The sequence below is a fragment of the Oncorhynchus tshawytscha genome, linkage group LG33 (assembly GCF_018296145.1).
Source record: "Oncorhynchus tshawytscha isolate Ot180627B linkage group LG33, Otsh_v2.0, whole genome shotgun sequence".
Lineage (NCBI taxonomy): Eukaryota > Metazoa > Chordata > Actinopteri > Salmoniformes > Salmonidae > Oncorhynchus > Oncorhynchus tshawytscha.
This window is the reverse complement of record NC_056461.1, coordinates 39,163,110-39,184,299: the sequence shown is the minus strand read 5'-3', so window position 1 is coordinate 39,184,299 and position 21,190 is coordinate 39,163,110. Positions and strand designations below refer to the sequence as shown.

At 45.6% G+C, this 21,190-nt stretch overlaps 1 protein-coding gene across 1 annotated transcript in view; it reads left to right on the top strand.

Annotated features, from left to right (window-relative positions):
- LOC112231438 (serine/threonine-protein kinase TAO1) overlaps positions 1-19,931 on the top strand; it is a 47,846-nt gene extending 27,915 nt beyond the window's left edge. The window contains 10 exon segments of the mRNA XM_024398189.2: positions 2,603-2,737; positions 3,748-3,984; positions 7,856-7,984; positions 13,776-13,859; positions 17,163-17,282; positions 17,894-18,133; positions 18,230-18,442; positions 19,102-19,284; positions 19,417-19,740; positions 19,742-19,931. Of these exon segments, the coding sequence (XP_024253957.2) occupies positions 2,603-2,737; positions 3,748-3,984; positions 7,856-7,984; positions 13,776-13,859; positions 17,163-17,282; positions 17,894-18,133; positions 18,230-18,442; positions 19,102-19,284; positions 19,417-19,740; positions 19,742-19,891 (1,815 nt within the window). The 3' untranslated portion in view covers positions 19,892-19,931.
- Positions 19,932-21,190: the final 1,259 nt, after the last annotated feature.

Here is a 21,190-nt window from a genome sequence, read left to right as displayed (position 1 = left end):
AAGAAATGATCACTTTTATATATCGGGTTACCAACATATTCAAATGATTGACACTTTTAATTTAAAAACTTTGTTTTGATATATTTATTCATACTATTTCCTCCTTCCGTGAGATATACTGTACCAGTCAAAAGTTTAGACACACCTATTCATTCAATGGTTCTTATTTATTTGTACTATTTTCTACATTGTAGAATAATAATGATGAAATCAGAACTATGAAATAATACATATGGAATCATGTAGTAACCCAAAAAGTGTTAAACAAATCAAAATATATTTTATATTTGAGGTTCTTCAAAGTATCCACCCTTTGCCTTGATGACAGTTTTACACGCTCTTGGCATTCTCTCAACCAGCTTCATGAGGTTGTCGTCTGGAATGCATTTCGATTAACAAGTGTGCCTTGTTAAAAGTTAATTTGTGGAATTTCTTTCCTTCTTAATGTGTTTGAGACAATCAGTTGTGTTGTGACAAGGTAGGGCTGTCGTATACAGAAGATAGCCCTATTTGGTAAATGACCAAGAACATATTATGGCAAGAACAGCTCAAATAAGCAAAGAGAAACGCCAGTCCATCATTACTTTAAGACATGAAGGTCAGTCAATCTTGAAAATGTCAAGAACTTTAAAGGTTTCTTTAATTACAGTCACAAAAACCATCAAGTGCTATGATGAAACTGGCTCTCATGAGGAACGCCACAGGAAAGGAAGACCCAGAGTTACCTCTGCTGCAGAGGATAGGTTCATTAGAGTTACCAGCCTCAGAAATTGCAGCCCAAATGAATGCTTCAGAGAATTCAATGGACACATCTCAACATAAACATCTTTGGTTCCAACCTCTGTGTCTTTGTGAGACGCAGATTAGGTGAACGGATGATCTCTGCATGTGTGGTTCCCACCGTGAAGCATGGAGGAGGAAGTGTGAGGGTGCTTTGCTGATCATACTGTCTGTGATTTATTTAGAATTCAAGGCACACTTAACCAGCATGGCTACCACAGCATTCTACAGCGATACGCCATCCCATCTGGCTTGTGCTTAGTGTGACTATCATTTGTTTTCCAACAGGACAATGACCCAAAACACACCTCCAGGCTGTGTAAGGGCTATTTGACCAAAAAGGATAGTGATAGATTGCTGCATCAGATGACCTGGCCTCCACAATCACCCAAACTCAATCCAATTGAGATGGTTTGGGATGAGTTGGACCGCAGAGTGATGGAAAAGCAGCCAACAAGTGCTCAGCATATGTGGGAACTCCTTCAGGACTGTTTGAAAAGTGTTCCAGGTGAAGCTGGTTGAGAGGATGCCAAGAGTGTGCAAAGCTGTCATCAAGGCAAAGGGTGGCTGCTTGATTCTAAAATATGTTTTGATTTCTTTAACACATGTTTTTGGTTACTACATGATTCTGTATGTGTTATTTCATAGTTGTGATGTCTTCACTATTATTCTACAATGTAGAACATAGTAAAAATAAAGAAAAACCCCTGAATGAGTGCGTGTGTCTAAACTTCTGACTATTACTGTAGTCCCGACACAAATCTAGGTTTGCTACCCAAGCTGGCTGGAAGTTTGTTCTATCGGTTCGGCTGCCACACAGTCTTTTTGTTCTGTGTTTATGGACGTGACCCAGTCGTTCGTTCGTAACGTTCTTATCCCTTGCTAGCTAGCCAACTACGGCTTAGTCACGTCAAACAGTGCAGCCAGAATAACAGCAGTGCAGCCAGAATAACAGCAGTGCAGCCAGAATAACAGCAGTGCAGCCAGAATAACAGCAGTGCAGCCAGAATAAGTAGCTGCATTTGCATTTTTTTTAAGCCGTTGTCTAGTGACTTTTATTTGGAGACATCCATAACAATGTGCTAATGATGTGCGATTTCACCTGGCATAGAAAATGTTCTCTCTCATCAGGACAGTGTTGTTCAGAGGAGCTAGCCAACAACACAGCTAACACAATGACTAAAAACTGAAGCTGGGAAGACTGCTAACTATCTGCATTTTGTTTAGTTTGACCTGTTTTCTGTTGACATTTCTTTGTATGTCCATAAAAACAATGATGATTTCGTCTGGCTGAGAAAAGCTTCCTGTCTATCTCATCCCGACTCCCAACACATTCATTACTATGGGACCGCTGAGGATGGAATTTCGGCAGTGAAGCCATGTTGCAAATGTCAGAGAGACAGACGGCAAGGTTTATACAAATCTCCGCTGTTGAAAACTAAATGTTAGTCTAAAAGAAATCTGAGATAATGGCCAGATGCTTTTTATAGTGGAGATCAAGTTTATAAATTGCCTGGCTGGGCTGTTGAGACAGTGGATTAAGCAGTCCGATGGAACAGAGTAAACAGGCATTTTAATGTCATAGATTTAGCCGGTGGTAACTTGTGGAATAGACACTGGCTGGAATGCGGTTTTAACCAATCGTCCAGGATTAGACCCACACGTTGTATAAACTGCTATACATACCATACATACACACACCTTGATACACACACCGCTATACATGTGTGTGTGTGTGTGTGTGTGTGTATATATATATATATACACACACACACACTGCATGTACACATGATGTTGATAATGATGACAATGCCTTGGCCAGGAGGAAGAGGAGGGTAACCATGGTGACCCAGAGGTGCAGGGCCATCCCACTGAGCCCCCGGCCGCTCAACCCCCAAGGAAACACTACAGAGAACGCAACAGAGAACACTTCGCTACCATACGCACTGCCTCACTGGTGAGAACACACACCTACACACACTGTCTCACGGGTGAGAACACACACACCTACACACACTGCCTCACGGGTGAGAACACACTGCCTCACGGGTGAGAACACACACACCTACACACACTTCCTCACTGGTGAGAACACACACATACACACACTGCCTCACTGGTGAGAACACACACATACACACACTGCCTCACTGGTGAGAACACACACTGCCTCACTGGTGAGAACACACACATACACACACTGCCTCACTGGTGAGAACACACACATACACACACTGCCTCACTGGTGAGAACACACACATACACACACTGCCTCACTGGTGAGAACACACACATACACACACTGCCTCACTGGTGAACACACACACACTGCCTCACTGGTGAGAACACACACACACTGCCTCACTGGTGAGAACACACACTGCCTCACTGGTGAGAACACACACACACTGCCTCACTGGTGAGAACACACACACACTGCCTCACTGGTGAGAACACACACACACTGCCTCACTGGTGAGAACACACACACACTGCCTCACTGGTGAGAACACACACACACTGCCTCACTGGTGAGAACACACACACACTGCCTCACTGGTGAGAACACACACACACTGCCTCACAGAACACACTGCCTCACTGGTGAGAACACACACACACTGCCTCACTGGTGACACACACACACTGCCTCACTGGTGAGAACACACACACATACACACACTGCCTCACTGGTGAGAACACACACTGCCTCACTGGTGAGAACACACACACACACACACACACTGCCTCACTGGTGAGAACACACACTGCCTCACTGGTGAGAACATACACACACTGCCTCACTGGTGAGACATCTCTCTTTTATTCTGTTATTTTAATCTCTTTTTTTGAAACTCTTTCTCTAAATTCCAAAAACCACTCAAGTCCTTCAACAGGTGACACTATAGCAGAGACTATCACAACAGTAAGTTAACAGAACTCTCTCTCTACCTTTCCCCCCCCCAGGTGACTCGTGAGATGCAGGAGCACGAGCAGGACAGTGAGCTGAGGGAGCAGATGTCTGGCTATAAGAGGATGAGGCGGCAGCACCAGAAGCATCTGATGGGTCTGGAGAACAAGCTGAAGGCCGAGATGGATGAACACCGGCTCCGTCTGGACAAAGAGCTGGAGAGCCAGAGGAACAGCTTCGCCCAGGAGATAGAGAAACTGGTCAAGAGACACCAGGCTGCTATGGAGAAAGATGTACGGAGATAAGAGACACACACACAGAGATATATATATATATATATATATATCTGACTTGCCATTATATATATATATAATACACACAGAGGCGCACACGATTGATGTGTATATTTTTTTATTTATTTTACCTTTATTTTACCAGGCAAGTCAGTTAAGAACAAATTCTTATTTTCAATGACGGCCTAGGAACAGTGGGTTAACTGTCTGTTCAAGGGCAGAACGACAGATTAGTACCTTGTCAGCTCGGGGATTCGAACTTGCAACCTTTCGGTTACTAGTCCAACGCTCTAACCACTAGGCTACCCTGCCGCCCCATATAATGGCTTGATGGCTGACTGTTTTGTAGCCATTGCCAGCCATATTTGTGCTCCCCAACATTGTAAAACAGATTTTAGAAGCTATAGAGGTGCCTTTATCAATGTGTACTTTTTGTTTTTGCCAAGTATATTTTATTACAGTGACCTTATTGCATACGCAATCCAGGGTTTATACTGTATACTTCATTAATACACACACACACGGAGACAGACCTACACACACACAGAGACAGATCGATACACACACACACCACCGTTCAAAAGTTCCGGGTCACTTAGAAATGTCCTTATTTTTGAAAGAAAAGCTAACTTTTTTTGTCCATTATAATAATAACATCAAATTGATCAGAAATTCAGTGTAGACATTGTTAATGTTGTAAATGACTATTGTAGCTGGAAACGGGTGATAAAAAAAAGGAATATCTACATAGGCGTACAGAGGCCCTTTATCAGCAACCATCACTCCTGTGTTCCAATGGCAAAAGATGTTAGCTTATCCAAGTTTATCATTTTTAAAGGCGAAATGATCATTCGAAAAACCTTTTGCAATTACATAAGCACAGCTGAAACTGTTGTGCTGATTTAAAGAAGCAATAAAACTGTCCTTCTTTAGACTAGTTGAGTATCTGGAGCATCAGCATTTGTCGGTTCGATTACAGGCTCAAAATGGCCAGAAACAAATAACTTTCTTCTGACACTCGTCAGTCTATTCTTGTTCTGAGAAATGAAGGCTATTCTATGCGATAAATTGCCAAGAAACTGAAGATCTCCTACAACGCCGTGGACTACTCCCTTCACAGAACAGCGCAAACTGGCTCTAACCAGAATAGAAAGAGTGGGAGGCCCTGGTGCACAACTGAGCAAGAGGACAAGTACATCAGTGTCTAGTTTGAGAAACAGACGCCTCACAAGTCCTCAACTGGCAGCTTCATTAAATAGTACCCGCAAACACCCGTCTCAACATCAACAGTGAAGAGGCGACTCGGGGATGCTGGCCTTCTAGGCAGAGTTGCAAAGAAAAAGCCATATTTAGACTGGCCAATAAAAAGAAAAGATTGAGATGGGTAAAGGAACACCGACACCACATGGGAACACTGCCTAGAAGGCCAGCATCCCGGAGTCTCCTCTTCACTGTTGACGTTGAGACTGGAATGTGTCCCTGAACAAAGGGGTTGTCAAAATCAAAAGTAAGTCAGTATCTGGTGTGGCCACCAACTGCTTTAAGTACTGCAGTGCGTCTCCTCCTCATGGACTGCACCAGATTGACCAGTTATTGCTGTGAGATGTTACCCCACTCTTCCACCAAGGCACCTGCAAGTTCCCGGACATTTCTGGGGGCAATGGCCCTCACCCTCCGATCCCGGACGTGCTCAATGGGTTGGGATCCAGGCTCTTCATTGGCCACGGCAGAACACTGACATTCCTGTCTTGCGGGAAGTCACGCATAGAACAAGCTGGTGGCATTGTCATGTCAGAATGAGCCTGCAGGAAGGGTACCACATAAGGGAGGAGGATGTCTTCCCTGTAACGCACAGCATTGAGATTGCCTGCAATGACAACAAGCTCAGTCCGATGATGCTGTGACATACCGCCCCAGACCATGTTGGACTCTCCACCTCCAAATTCGATCCCGCTCCAGTGTACAGGCCTCGGTGTAACGCTCATTCCTTTGACATTAAACGCGAACCCGACCATCCCCCCGGTGAAACAAAATCACTACTTGTCAATGAAGAGCACTTTTTGCCAGTCCTGTCTGGTCCAGCGACGGTGGGTTTGTGCCCATAGGCGACGTTGTTGCTGGTGATGTCTGGTGAGGACCTGCCTTACAAATAGGCCTACAAGCCCTCAGTCCAGCCTCTCTCAGCCTATTGCGGACAGTCTGAGCACTGATGGAGGGATTTTGCGTTCCTGGTGTAACTCGGGCAATTGTTGTTTCCATCCAGTACCTGTCCCGCAGTGTGATGTTGGGGTGTACTGATCCTGTGCAGGTGTTGTTACATGTGGTCTGCCACTGCGAGGATGATCAGCTGTCCGTCCTGTCTCCCTGTAGCACTGTCTTAGGCGTCTCACAGTACACACATACAATTTATGCAATTTATTGCCCTGGCCACATCTGCAGTCCTCATGCTTCCTTGCAGCATGCCTAAGGCACGTTCACGCAGAAGAGCAGGGACCCTGGGCATCTTTCTTTTGGTGTTTTTCAGAGTCAGTAGAAAGGCCTCTTTAGTGTCCTATGTTTTCATAACTGTGACCTTAAATTCCTACCGTCTGTAAGCTGTTAGTGTCTTAAAGACAGTTCCACAGGTGCATGTTCATTCATTGTTTATGGTTCATTGAAGAAGCATGGAAAACAGTGTTTAAACCCTTTACAATGAAGATCTGTGAAGTTATTTGTATTTTTACGAATCATCTTTGAAAGACAGGGTCCTGAAAAAGGGACGTTTCTTTTTGGTGAGTTTATTTTCTACGTAATAGATTAATAGTGAATACATCAACTATGAAATAATACACATGTAAACATTTCGTAACCAAAGAAGTGTTAAACAAATCCAAATATATTTTATATTTGAGATTCTTCAAATAGCCACCTTTTGCCTTAAAATATATTTATTTTACCTTTATTTAACCAGGTAGGCCAGTTGAGAACAAGTTCTCATTTACAACTGCAACCTGGCCAAGATAAAGCGATGCAGTGCGGCAAGAACAACACAGTTACACACAAACAACCGTACAGTCAATAACACAATAGAAAATTCTATGTACAGTGTGTGCAAATGTAGAAGATTAGGGAGGTGAAATAATTACAATTAACATGATAGATGTGCGAATGGGGATGAGGTAGTCTATATTGTAATGGACCTATATTTTTTATTTATTTCACCAGGTAAGTTGACTGAACACATTCTCATTTACAGCAACAACCTAGGGAGATGGATGTATGAGCCAAACCATGATGGTTTGAGGGCCAGATAGAGAATTTAGCCAGGACACTGGGGTTAACACCCCTAAGATAAGTGCCATGGGATCTTTAATGACCTCAGAGTCAGGACACCCGTTTAACATCCCATCTGAAAGACAGCACCCTACACAGTGCAGGGCCCTGGGGAATTGGGATATTTTTAAGACCGGAGGAAAGAGTGCCTCCTACTGGCCCTCGACACCACTTCCAGCAGCATCTGGTCTCCCATCCAGGGACTGACCAGAACCAACCCTGCTTAGCTTTAGAAGCAAGCCAGCAGTGGTATGCAGGGTGGTATGCTGCTGGCTTATATACAGTATCTATATTGTAATGGACCTATATACAGTATCTATATTGTAATAGACCTATATACCATACTTATATATTTTAAAAATGACTGTCCTTTTTCTGGCTTCAAATTGGTTGATTGAATTTCTAAATCCTGATTTGGTCCTTCAGTCTTCTCTGCTATACTCTCCCCACACAGAGGACAATGAGAACTTCATACATCCCAACTCCTGTTCATGCAGTTTTCTCTCTGTGTGTGTGTGTGTGTGTGTGTGTGTGTGTGTGTGTGTGTGCGGGCGCGCAGGCAAAGACATTTAACAACGATGAGAAGAAGTTCCAGCAGCACATTCAGGTCCAACAGAAGAAAGAACTCAGCAGCTTCCTGGAGTCTCAGAAACGAGAGTACAAACTTCGCAAGGAGCAGCTTAAAGAGGTACACACACACACACACACACACAGTGCATTTGGAAAGTATTCAGACCCTTTCTCTTTTTCCACATATCTATCAATCTACACAAAATACCCCATAATGACAAAGCGAAAACAGGTTTTTAGAAATGCTTGCAGAAAATACCTTATTTACGTACAGTTGAAGTCGGAAGTTTACATACACTTAGGTTGGAGTCATTAAAACTCGTTTTTCAACCACTCTACAAATTTCTTGTTTTAACAAACTATAGTTTTGGCAAGTCGTTTAGGACATCTACTTTGTGCATGACACAAGTCATTTTTCCAACACTTGTTTACAGACAGATTATTTCACTTATAATTCACTATATCACAATTCCAGTGGGTCAGAAGTTTGCATATGGTGCCTTTAAACAGCTTGGAAAATTCCAGAAAATGATGTCATGGCTTTAGAAGCATCTGATAGGCTAATTGACATCATTTGAGTCAATTGGAGGTGTACCTGTGGATGTATTTCAATGCCTACCTTCAAACTCAGTGCCTCTTTGCTTAACATCATGAGAAAATCAGAAAAAAAAATTGTGGACCTCCACAAGTCTGGTTCATCCTTGAGAGCAATTTCCAAACGCCTGAAGGTACCACGTTCATCTGTGCAAACAATAGTATGCAAGTATAAACGCCATGGGACCACGCAGCCGTCATACCGCTCAGGAAGGAGACACGTTCTGTCTCCTAGAGATGAATGTACTTTGGTGCAAAAAGTGCAAATCAATCCCAGACCAACAGCAAAGGACCTTGTGACGATGCTGGAGGAAACAGGTACAAACGTATCTAATATCCACAGTAAAACGAGTCCTATATCAACATAACCTGAAAGGCCGCTCAGCAAGGAAGCAGCCTCTGCTCCAAACCTGCCATAAAATATTCAGACTATGGTTTGCAACTGCACATGGGGACAAAGATTGTAGTTTTTGGAGAAATGTCCTCTGGTCTGATGAAACAAAATTAGAACTGTTTGGCCACAATGACCATCATTGTGTTTGGAGGAAAAAGGGGGAGGCCGAAGAACACCATCCCAACCGTGAAGCACGGGGGTGGCAGCATCATGTTATGGGGGTGCTTTGCTGCAGGAGGGACTGGTGCACTTCACAAAATGTATGGCATCATGAGGCAGGAAAATTATTTGGATATATTGAAGCAACATCTCAAGACATCAGTCAGGAAGTTAAAGCTTGGTCGCAAATGGGTCTTCCAAATGGACAATGACCCCACGCATACTTCCAAAGTTGTGGCAAAATGGCTTAAGGCCAACATCGTCAAGGTATTGGAGTGGCCATCACAAAGCCCTGACCTCAATCCCATAGAAAATGTGTGGGCAGAACTGAAAAAGCGTGTGCGAGCAAGGAGGCCTACAAACCTGACTCATTTAAACCAGCTCTGTCAGGAGGAATGGGCCAAAATTCACCCAACTAATTGTGGGAAGCTTGTGGAAGGCTACCTGAAACATTTGATCCAAGTTAAGCAATTTAAAGGCAATGCTACCAAATACTAATTGAGTGTATGTTAGCTTCTGACCCACTGGGAATGTGATGGATGACATAAATCATTCTCTATACTATTATTCTGACATTTCACATTCTTCAAATAAAAGTGGTGATCCTAACTGACCTAAGACAGGGAATTTTTACTAGGATTAAATGTTACATTTAAACTCAGTTTTTCACAATTTGTATTTGGCTAAGGTGTATGTAAGCTTCTGACTTCAACTGTAATTTTTCAGACCCTTTGCTATGAGACTTGATTCATCCTGTTTCCATTGATCATCCTTAATGTTTCTACAGCTTAAAGTGATTGGACATGATTTGTAAAGACACACACCTGTCTATATATGGTTGTTGACAGTGCATGTCAAAGCAAAAACCAAGCCATAAGCTCGAAGGAATTGTCCGTAGAGCTCCAAGACAGGATTATGTCGAGGCACAGATCTGGGGAAGGGTACCAAAAAATGTCTGCAGCATTGAAGGTCCCCAAGATCACAGTGGCTTCCATTTTTCTTAAATGGTATAAGTTTGTTACCATCATGACTTTTCCTTTTGCTTGCCGCTCAACCAAACTGAGCCGTCAAGGGAGAAAGGCCTTGGTCAGGGAGGTGACCAAGAATCTGATGGTCACTGACAGAGCTCCAGAGTTCCTCTGTGGAGATGGGAGAACCTTCCAGAAGGACAACCATCTATGCAGCACTCGACCAATCAGGCCTTTATGGTAGAGTGGCCAGACGGGATCCACTCCTCAGTAAAAGGCACATGACAGCCTGCTTGAGGTTTGCCAATAGTCACCTTCAAGGGCTCAAAACAGAAACAAGATTCTTTGGTCTGATGAAACCAAGATTGAACTCTTTGGCCTGAATGCCAAGCGTCATGTCTGGAGGAAACCTAGCACCATCCATACGGTGAAGCATGGTGGTGGCAGCATCATGCTGTGGGGATGTTTTTTAGCTGCAGGGACTGGGAGACTAGTCAGGATCAAGGCAAAGATGAACGGAGCAAAGTATAGAGATCCTTGATGAAAACCTGCTCCAGATTGCTCAGGACCTGACTGGGGCGAAGGTTCACCTTCCGACAGGACAACGACCCTAAGCACACATCCAAGACAGCGCAGGAGAGGCTTTGGGACAAGTCTCTGAATGTCCTTGAGTGGCCCAGCCAGAGCCCGGACTTGAACCCGATCGAACATCACTGGAGAGACCTGAAAATAGCTGTGCAGCGTCGCTCCCCATCCAACATTAGAGCATGAGAGGATCTGCAGAGAAGAATGGAAGATACTCCCCAAATACAGGAGTGCCAAGCTTGTAGCGTCATAACCAAGAAGACTCCAGGCTGTAATTGCTGTCAAAGGCACTTCAACAAAGTACTGTGTATAGGGTCTGAATAATTATGTAAATGTGATATTTCCGTTTTTGCTTTCTCATTTTGCGTGAGATTGTCGATTGATGAAAGAAAAGACAAACATTTAATCCATTTTAGAATTAGGCTGTAATGAAACAAAGTATAAAAGTCAAGGGGTCTGAATACTATCTGAATACACACACACACACACACACACACACACACACACACACAGGTAACGCTGCTTCGTGGGTGAACAGGGACAGGCACTACTACGCGCCCCTCGTTCGAGCCCAGTGAGGGACAGGAACAGGGATGGAAGCAACACTGTTACGTTGATGCTGTTGACCCGGATCACTCAGTTGGGCTTTGCCCGGCTGCTGGGGTTGCTGCGGAGACCAGGTCAAAGGAGGGTGAGTTTAGCCGATATGGAACGGCTAGCTAGGTAGCTGTTACTGCGTGGTAGACTAGTAGTGTCCATCTTTGCCGTCAACCAATCTAGACCTAGAAGTAGTTCTGAAGGACCAAGGCTTTAGTAGCACCCTGGGTAATGGTCCATTTATATGGGAGGGATGTGGGCCAAATTTAATCACCAGAGCTTATATGTAAATTACAGCTTGGAGAAGTTTAGTCGTGCGTGACCGTCCTTCCAAAATCTTGTCTTGACTATTGGAAGTCTGAGGAATTTCATTATTTGGATTTAGCGATTTGAATGGGAGTGCTGACATTCAATGCTCGCAATTGATTGGCTCTGAGTAGAAATGTGGTTTTCCCTCAGGAGAGGCATTTCCTTTTCCCCATCCCGGACAACCTTTTAGTAGCCTGTGTCATATGCTGCCTGTTGCAAATCAGAATCACAAACTGTTAGGAGCTCTACCAGTGTAAATATGTGATTGGTTTGGTAAGTGGCAACTTATTGCAACTAGTTTCTGTCTAGACCCCACCCCTTTTTATCTTCTTCCTGAGGAGAGTTTCACCAGTCTGAGGCTGGGAGCAATAGGACTGCACATCTGAGATATATATATATATATATATATATATATACTGCTCAAAAAAATAAAGGGAACACTAAAATAACACATCCTAGATCTGAATGAATGAAATATTCGTATTAAATACTTTTTTCTTTACATAGTTGAATGTGCTGACAACAAAATCACACACGAATTATCAATGGAAATCAAATTTATCAACCCATGGAGGTCTGGATTTGGAGTCGCACTCAAAATTAAAGTGGAAAACAACACTACAGGCTGATCCAACTTTGATGTAATGTCCTTAAAACAAGTCAAAATGAGGCTCAGTAGTGTGTGTGGCCTCCATGTTCCTGTATGACCTCCCTACAACGCCTGGGCATGCTCCTGATGAAGTGTCTCCTGAGGGATCTCCTCCCAGACCTGGACTAAAGCATCCGCCAACTCCTGGACAGTCTGTGGTGGAGCGAGACATGATGTCCCAGATGTGCTCAATTGGATTCAGGTCTGGGGAACGGGCGGGCCAGTCCATAGCATCAATGCCTTCCTCTTGCAGGAACTACTGACACACTCCAGCCACATGAGGTCTAGCATTGTCTTGCATTAGGAGGAACCCAGGGCCAACCGCACCAGCATATATCTTACAAGGGGTCTGAGGATCTCATCTCGGGTAGCTAATGGCAGTCAGGCTACCTCTGGCGAGCACATGGAGGGCCACCCCACACCATGACTGACCCACCGCCAAACCGGTCATGCTGGAGGATGTTGTAGGCAGCAGAACATTCTCCACGGCGTCTCCAGACTCTGTCACATCTGTCACATGTGCTCAGTGTCAACCTGCTTTCATCTGTGAAGAGCACAGGGCGCCAGTGGCGAATTTGCCAATCTTGGTGTTCTCAGGCAAATGCCAAACGTCCTGCACGGTGTTGGGCTGTAAGCACAACCCCCACCTGTGGACGTCAGGCCCTCATACCACCCTCATGAAGTCTGTTTCTAACCGTTTGAGCAGACACATGCACATTTGTGGCCTGCTGGTGGTCATTTTGCAGGGCTCTGGCACCTCTGGCAGTGCTTCTCCTGCTCCTCCTTGCACAAAGGCGGAGGTAGCGGTCCTGCTGCTGGGTTGTTGCCCTCATACGGCCTCCTCCACGTCTCCTGATGTACTGGCCTGTCTCCTGGTAGCGCCTCCATGCTCTGGACACTTACGCTGACAGACACAGCAAACCTTCTTGCCACAGCTCGCATTGTGTCATCCTGGATGAGCTGCACTACCTGAGCCACTTGTGTGGGATGTAGACTCCGTCTCATGCTACCACTAAAGTGAAAGCACCGCCAGCATTCAAAAGTGACCAAAACATCAGCCAGGAAGCATAGGAACTGAGAAGTGGTCTGTGGTCACCACCTGCAGAACCACTCCTTTATTGGGGGTGTCTTGCTAATTGCCTATCATTTCCACTTGTTGTCTATTCCATTTGCACAACAGCATGTGAAATTTATTGTCAATCAGTGTTGCTTCCTAAGTGGACAGTTTGATTTCACAGAAGTGTGATTGACATGGAGTTACATTGTGTTGTTTAAGTGTTCCCTTTATTTTTTTGAGCAGTGTATATCAATGTATAACCTTAATTTAACTATACAATATATTTATATATCATATATTATATTTATATATCAACTTAAAAGGATAGTTCACACAAATTACAGAATGACTTTGGTAAGAATTTTATTTTGTAATTTAGCACTGCTTTTTAGGTGATGGGTTCAGAGGGTCCCTGGTTCAAGCGAACACACTCGCGTAAACACACACACACACTGTGGAACAAGACCTGGTACAAGAGATGTACACACACACACAACGTGGAACAGGACCTGGTACAAGAGATGTGTACACACACAATGTGGAACAGGACCTGGTACGAGAGGTGTATACACACACTCACTTCTCTCTGTCCTGTAGGAGTTGAGTGAGAACCAGTCAACCCCTAAGAAGGAGAAGCAGGAGTGGCTGTCCAAGCAGAAGGAGAACATCCAGCACTTCCAGGTACAGTACAAGTTACATCAACGCAAATGACTGGTTAGTTGAGGTAATTTGTGGATGTAAGTAGGGGTAAAGTGACTATGCATAGAAAATAAACAGCGAGTAGCAGCAGTGTAAAAACAAAAGGGTCAATGCAAAGAGTCTGGGTGGCCATTTGATTAATTGTTCAGCAGTTTTATGGCTTGGGGGTAGAAGCTGTTAAGGAGCCTTTTGGACCTAGGATTGGCGCTCCGGTCGCAAAGAGAATACTCTATGACTTGGGTGACTGGTGTCTTTGACAATTTTTTGGCCCTTCCTCTGACACTGCCTAGTATTTTGGTCCTGGATTGTATCCCCAGTGATGTACTGGGCCATACGCACTACCCTCTGTAGTGCCTTACGGTCGGATTCTTAGCGGTTGCCATACCGTTCGGGGATGCAAGCGGTCAGGATGCGTTTTGCAGACCGCACCACTCTGAAGAGCTCTGCGGTTGTGGGTAGGGATGCAGGATATATCGGTGAACATATCGGAATTGGGCCGATATTAACTAAAAATGGCAACTCGCATTCACGCCCGGATGTGATACAGCCTGTATTCGAACCAGGGACTGTAGTGATGCCACTTGCACTGAGATGCAGTGCCCTAGACAGCTGCGTCCATGTGTGTGTGTTAACTATTTAATTGTACTAGAATGCTTAAAAGGCCACAAAAATGTATATCGCTATTGGTTTTTTTTGTCAAGGAAAATATTGGTGTCGACCAAAAATGGCATATCGGTGTATCACTAGTTGTGGGCGATGCAGTTGCCGTTCCAGGGGGTGATACCGCCCGACAGGATGCTCTTGATTGTGCACCTGTAAAAGTTAGTGAGGGTTTTAGGTGACAAGACACATTCTTTCAGCCTCCTGAGGTTGAAGAGGCGGTGTTTCGCCTTCTTCACCACACTGTCTGTGTACCATTTCAGTTTGTCGGTGTATATGTACACAAAGGAACTTAAAACTTTCCACCTTCTCCACTGCTGTCCCGTCGATGTGGATAGGGGGGTGCTCCCTCTGCTGTTTTCTGAAGTCCTCGATCATCTCTTGTTTTGCTGACATTGAGTGAGAGGTTATTTTTGTGACACCACACTCCGAGGGCACTCACCTTCTTCTTGTAGGCTGTCTCGTTGTTGTTATTGGTAATCAAGCCTACCACTGTAGTGTCGTCTGCAAACTTGATGATTGAGTTGGAGGCGCGTGCATGGCCATGTAGTAGTGGGTGAACAGGGAGTACAGGAGGGGGCTGAGATCGCAAACTTGTGGGGCCCCAGTGGTGAGGATCAGTGGAGTGGAGATGTTGTTTCCTACCTTCACCACCTGGAGGCGGCCCATCAGTAAGTCCAGGGCCGAGTTGCACAGGGAGGGGTTCAGACCGGGGGACTCAAGTTTAATGATGAGCTTGGAGGGTACTATGGTGTTGAATGCTGAGCTGTAGTCAATGTACAGCATTCTTACAAAGGTATTCCTCTTGTCCAGATGGGATTGTGCAGTGTGATGGCGATTGCATCGTCTGTGGACCTATTAGGGCTGTAAGCAAATTGAAGTGGGTCTAGGGTGACAGGTAGGGTGATCTTTGCATAGTCTCTCAAAGCATTTCATGATGACAGAAGTGAGTGCTACGGGGCAATAGTAATTTAGTTCAGTTACCTTGGGAACAGGAACAATGGTGGCCATCTTGAAGCATGTGGAGACCGCAGACTGAGATAGGGATTGGTTGAATATGTCCGTAAACACACCAGCCAGCTGGTCTGCGCATGGTCTGAAGACGTGGCTAGGGTTGCCGTCTGGGCCGGCAGCCCTGCAAGGGTTAACGCGTTTAAATGTTTTACTTACGTCGGCCACGGACGGAGAATGGGAGCCCACAGTCTTTGGTAGCGGGCCGCGTCGGTGGCACTGTATTGTCCTCAAAGCGGGCAAAGAAGTTGTTGAATTTGTCTGGAAGCAAGATGTCGATGTTCGCGACGAGGCTGGTTTTCTTTTTGTAATGCATCGCGGAAGTTAGAGTAACAGTGGTCGAGCATGTTACTCGCTCATGTACTGCAATCGATATGCTGACAGAATTTAGGTAGCTTTGTTAAAATCCCCAGACATATGGTTTCCAGTTTGCATAAAGTCCAATGAAATTCCTCGTCTTGGTATCCGCTTGCGGGGGAATATACACGGCTCTGACAATAACGGAGGAGAGTTCTCTTGGGAGATAATATGGTTGGCATTTGATTGTGAGGAATTCTAGGTCAGGTGAACAAAAGGACTTGAGTTCCTGTATGTTGATACAATTACACCATGAGTTTTTAATCATAGACATACACCCCCGCCCTTCTTACCGGAGAGATGTTTATTTGTGTCGGCACGATGCACTGAAAGTCCCGTTTATTGTACTAACTCCGACAGCATGTCCCAAGCTTGCCATGTTTCCGTGAAAGAGTATGTTACAATCCCGGATATCTCTTTGGAAAGCATCTCTTGCTCTAATTTTATCAACTTTGTTCGCAATATGACTGGACATTAACGAGTAATATACTCTGAAGTGGTGGGTGGTGTGTGCACATCCGAAGCCTCACTAGAAGACCGCTCCGGCACGCTCTCCTCCGGTGGTGTTGTTTTGAGTCGGCCTCTGGAATTAGTTGGAATTCCCTGGGAGGTGCAGACAAAGGATCCGTTTTGGGAAAGTCGTATTCCTGGTCGTAGTGCTGGTTGTTCTGGTAAGTTGACGTCTCTCTGATATACAATAGTTTTTCCCGGCTGTATGTAATAACACTTAAGGTTTTCTGGGCTAACAATGTAAGAAATAATACATGAACAACAAAAAATACTGCAGTTTCCTAAAGGACTAGAAGCGGAGCTGCTGTCTCTATCGGCACCATCTTTGAGAACAATTGGTTACTTTTTCCACCATTGGTTTGTGGTGGTAAATAGAAGGCTACGAATAATATAGATGATTTCTCTCTTGGTAGATAAACTGTATACCACACTATCATGAGGTATTCTACCTCAGGCGAGCAATACCTCGAGACTTCTGCTATTGTTGTACTCTCTTCATGTATCTGTCTATAAACGTATGGTACTTTTCTTGTATTATTAATTGATGTATGTGAAGTACTTTGTACTGCATTTTTATGGTACAAAATGTACTATATAAGATATTATACAATATATACTAGAGCAGATGCTTTTATCCAAAGCAACTTAGTCATTCCTGAGCGGGAATCGAACCCACAACCCTTGGTGTTGCAAGATCCATTACCAACTGAGCCACACAGTTAAGTAAAGTTTGATGTAATTTGTCAGGCTGAGGAAGAAGCCAACTTGTTGAGGAGACAGCGGCAGTACCTGGAGCTGGAGTGCCGGCGCTTCAAACGGAGGATACTCATCGCCAGGCACAACGTGGAGCAGGACCTGGCACGAGAGGTACACAACACACAGACACACATCATTCCTATTCACCTCCAAAGGACATGACAGGTTATCACTCAACACATGGAGCTGTCTTGTGTGAACATTCCTCTCCTTTCTCAATTCATTTATTTTTCATTATCTTTCATGCTCTCTTTCATCCTCTCCTCTCTTAACACCCTCTCTACCTCTCCTCCATTTCTGTTTCAACCCTTCTCTCCCCTCCCTCCATCCCCTTACCACTTTTCATTCACGCTCTCCTTTCTTCCTGTCCTCTATCTCTTTCAACCACTCTCTCCTCCTGCCTCCATCTCTCTCCCTCCTCTCCCCTTCACCCTCCCCCCACATATGGAAGCAGGTAACCTAACGGTTAGTGTTGGACCAGTAACCGAAAGGTCGCTAGTTCGCATCCCCGAGCAGTCAAGGGGAAAAATCTGCTCTCCAGGGTCTCCAGGCTGACCCTGGCCATAACCCCACTCCCCGAGGGTGTCTCTGGGAGTTGGGATATGCAAAGAAACCACATTTCCATTTAAAACATGTGTAAAAAACACAACTGTACAAGTGTGAAACCCTAAATTATTGTTATATTACTTGTCATTCAATCTCTCTTCTTCTCCCTCTCTCAGGAGTTGAATAAGCGTCAGACCCAGAAGGACTTGGAACATGCCATGCTGCTCAGACATCACGAGTCGATGCAGGAGCTGGAGTTCAGACATCTGGGAACCATCCAGAAGATGAGGGCGGAGCTTATCAGGACACAGCACCAGACAGAACTGACCAATCAGCTGGAGTACAACAAGAGGAGGGAGAGAGAGCTGAGACGCAAACACGTCATGGAGGTCCGACAGCAGCCCAAGAGTTTAAAGGTCAGGAACACACAGAGACTGGCACACACACACACACACACACACACTGGCACACACACACACACCTATTTTACAGTCCCCCACTCCCTCCCCCAGTCTAAGGAGCTGCAGATTAAGAAGCAGTTCCAGGACACGTGTAAGATCCAGACACGTCAGTACAAGGCCCTGAGGAACCACCTGTTGGAGAGCACTCCCAAGGCCGACCACAAGGCGGTGCTCAAGAGGCTGAAGGAGGAGCAGACCAGGAAACTGGCCATCCTGGCCGAGCAGTATGACCACTCTATCAACAACATGCTGTCCACACAGGCTGTGAGTACCACATGCACACACACACACTGTTGTCTCTCTAAACAGGTATCAAACACAGGCAAATTCAGATCTACTTTTTGGGAAGACTTACTAAAAATATGTTCACTCCCTAGTCCTAACCCCAAGGGGCTACTGTTTGTGGTAGGGCTGCATAATTAATCAAATTCACGTCAAAATCGAAATATTGACATGTGCAATCCATATTGCAAGTGATCCATATCGCATGGAATTGTTTAAATGCTGCTCAGCTGCGTGCTATATCAATTTTTTATTTTTTATAGTTGACTGTTTTTGTAGTGTCTTTCCTACTCCTCTTGCGACTGCTTTCCCACAGACACCAAGCCCCGCCCCCTGTCAATCAAGCAGCGCTGTTTATCCTCCTCGCTGTTAGATGCAGTTCTCTTGGTGTTCTGTGCGGTAAAATGATTGTTCCAAACAAGAACGATGCTGGTTTCCACTTTGCTTCGTCATTCTATTTCCCTCCAAGTGTTTGATCTACATTGCAAGTAAAAACAAATGTACATTTTTTTTTTGGGCCCATTTCGTGCTGCCCTAGTTTGTAGCATATTGCTAAAACTCTCCAATGATTTCAGATCTATTTACTACTGGTCTCCACCGTTTTGTCCCCATGCCCTCTGTCCACCCTTCTCCCTCCCCAGCTGCGATTGGACGAGGCCCAGGAAGGGGAGTGTCAGGTGCTGAGGATGCAGCTGCAGCAGGAGTTGGAGCTGCTGAACGCCTACCAGAGTAAGATCAAGATGCAGACAGAAGCCCAGCACGACAGAGAGAGGAAGGATCTGGAGCAGAGAGTGTCGCTCCGCAGGGCTCTTCTGGAACACAAGGTAGGGACGAGGGGTGTGTGTGTGTGTGTGTGTGTGTGTGTGTGTGTGTGTGATTTAGTAGGTGTTGGCATCGCTGTGTGTTTCTGACGGTCTCTCGTCCCCATCTCTCTCTCTGTTTGTGTGTGTCTCCAGATTGAGGAGGAGATGCTGTCTCTGCAGAACGAGCGTGTGGAGCGTATCAGGTCCCTGTTGGAGCGCCAGGCCAGAGAGATAGAGGCCTTTGACTCAGAGTCCATGAGACTAGGCTTCAGCAACATGGTCCTGTCTAACCTGCAGGGCTCTGGCTCAGACACACAGGGCAGCCCAGGGGGATGGGGAGGGGGGTCCGGACTGTCTCATCATGGTCACAGCCACCACCAGGGGGGACCAGCTCCCAGCAGCCGTGGGGTCACCCTGTGCTCGCTGGGGTCCCCCTCCCTGGAGCCTGCATCAGCCCTCTGGGGAGGGAGTCAGAGGGGGAGTGTGGGAGGGGTGGTGGGGGCCAGGAACAGCCCCAGGCTATGAGGAGGGCGTCGACGTCAGGAGGGGGCGGAGCGAACAGGCTATGAGCATGAGCGCCAGCATCACCTCTCAGATCTCCAACGGATCACACCTGTCATACACCTAGACACACACACACACACACACACACACACACACACACACACTAAACACACACACACCTAAACACACACAAACACACACACCTAAACACACACACCTACACACCTAAACACACACACCTAAACACACACACACACCTACACACCTAAACACACACCTAAACACACTAAACACACTACACACCTAAACACACCTAAACACACACTAAACACACACACACCTAAACACACACACACCTAAACACACACACACCTAAACACACACACACCTAAACACACACACACACCTAAACACACACACACACACACCTAAACACACACACACACACTAAACACACACACACACCACACTAAACACACACACCTAAACACACACACACACACCTAAACACACACACACACCTAAACACACACACACACACCTAAACACACACACACACACCTAAACACACACCTAAACACCTAAACACACACACCTAGACACACACACCTACACACACACATCTAGACACACACACCTAGACACACACACACACACACACACCTAGACACACACACAGACACACACACCTAGACACACACACACACACACCTAGACACACACACCTAGACACACCTACCTAAACACACCTAAACACACAAACACACCTAACACACACACACCTAGACACACACACACACACACACCTAGACACACACACCTAGACACACACACCTAGACACACACACCTAGACACACACACCTAGACACACACACCTAGACACACACACCTAGACACACACACACACACCTGGACACACACACACACACCTGGACACACACACCTGGACAGACACCTAAACACACACACCTGGACACACACACCTAGACACACACACCTGGACACACACACCTGACACACACACACACACACACCTGACACACACCTAGACACACACACACCTAGACACACACACCACCTGACACACACACACTAGACACACACACCTAGACACACACACCTAGACACACACACCTAGACACACACACACTAGACACACACACACTAGACACACACACACCTAGACACACACACATCTAGACACACACACACTAGACACACACACCTAGACACACACACACACCTAGACACACACACACACTAGACACACACACACACACACACACCTAGACACACACACCTAGACACACACACCTAGACACACACACACACCTAGACACACCTAGACACACCTACACACACACACACACACACCTACCTACACACAAACACACCTAGACACACACACACACACACCTAGAC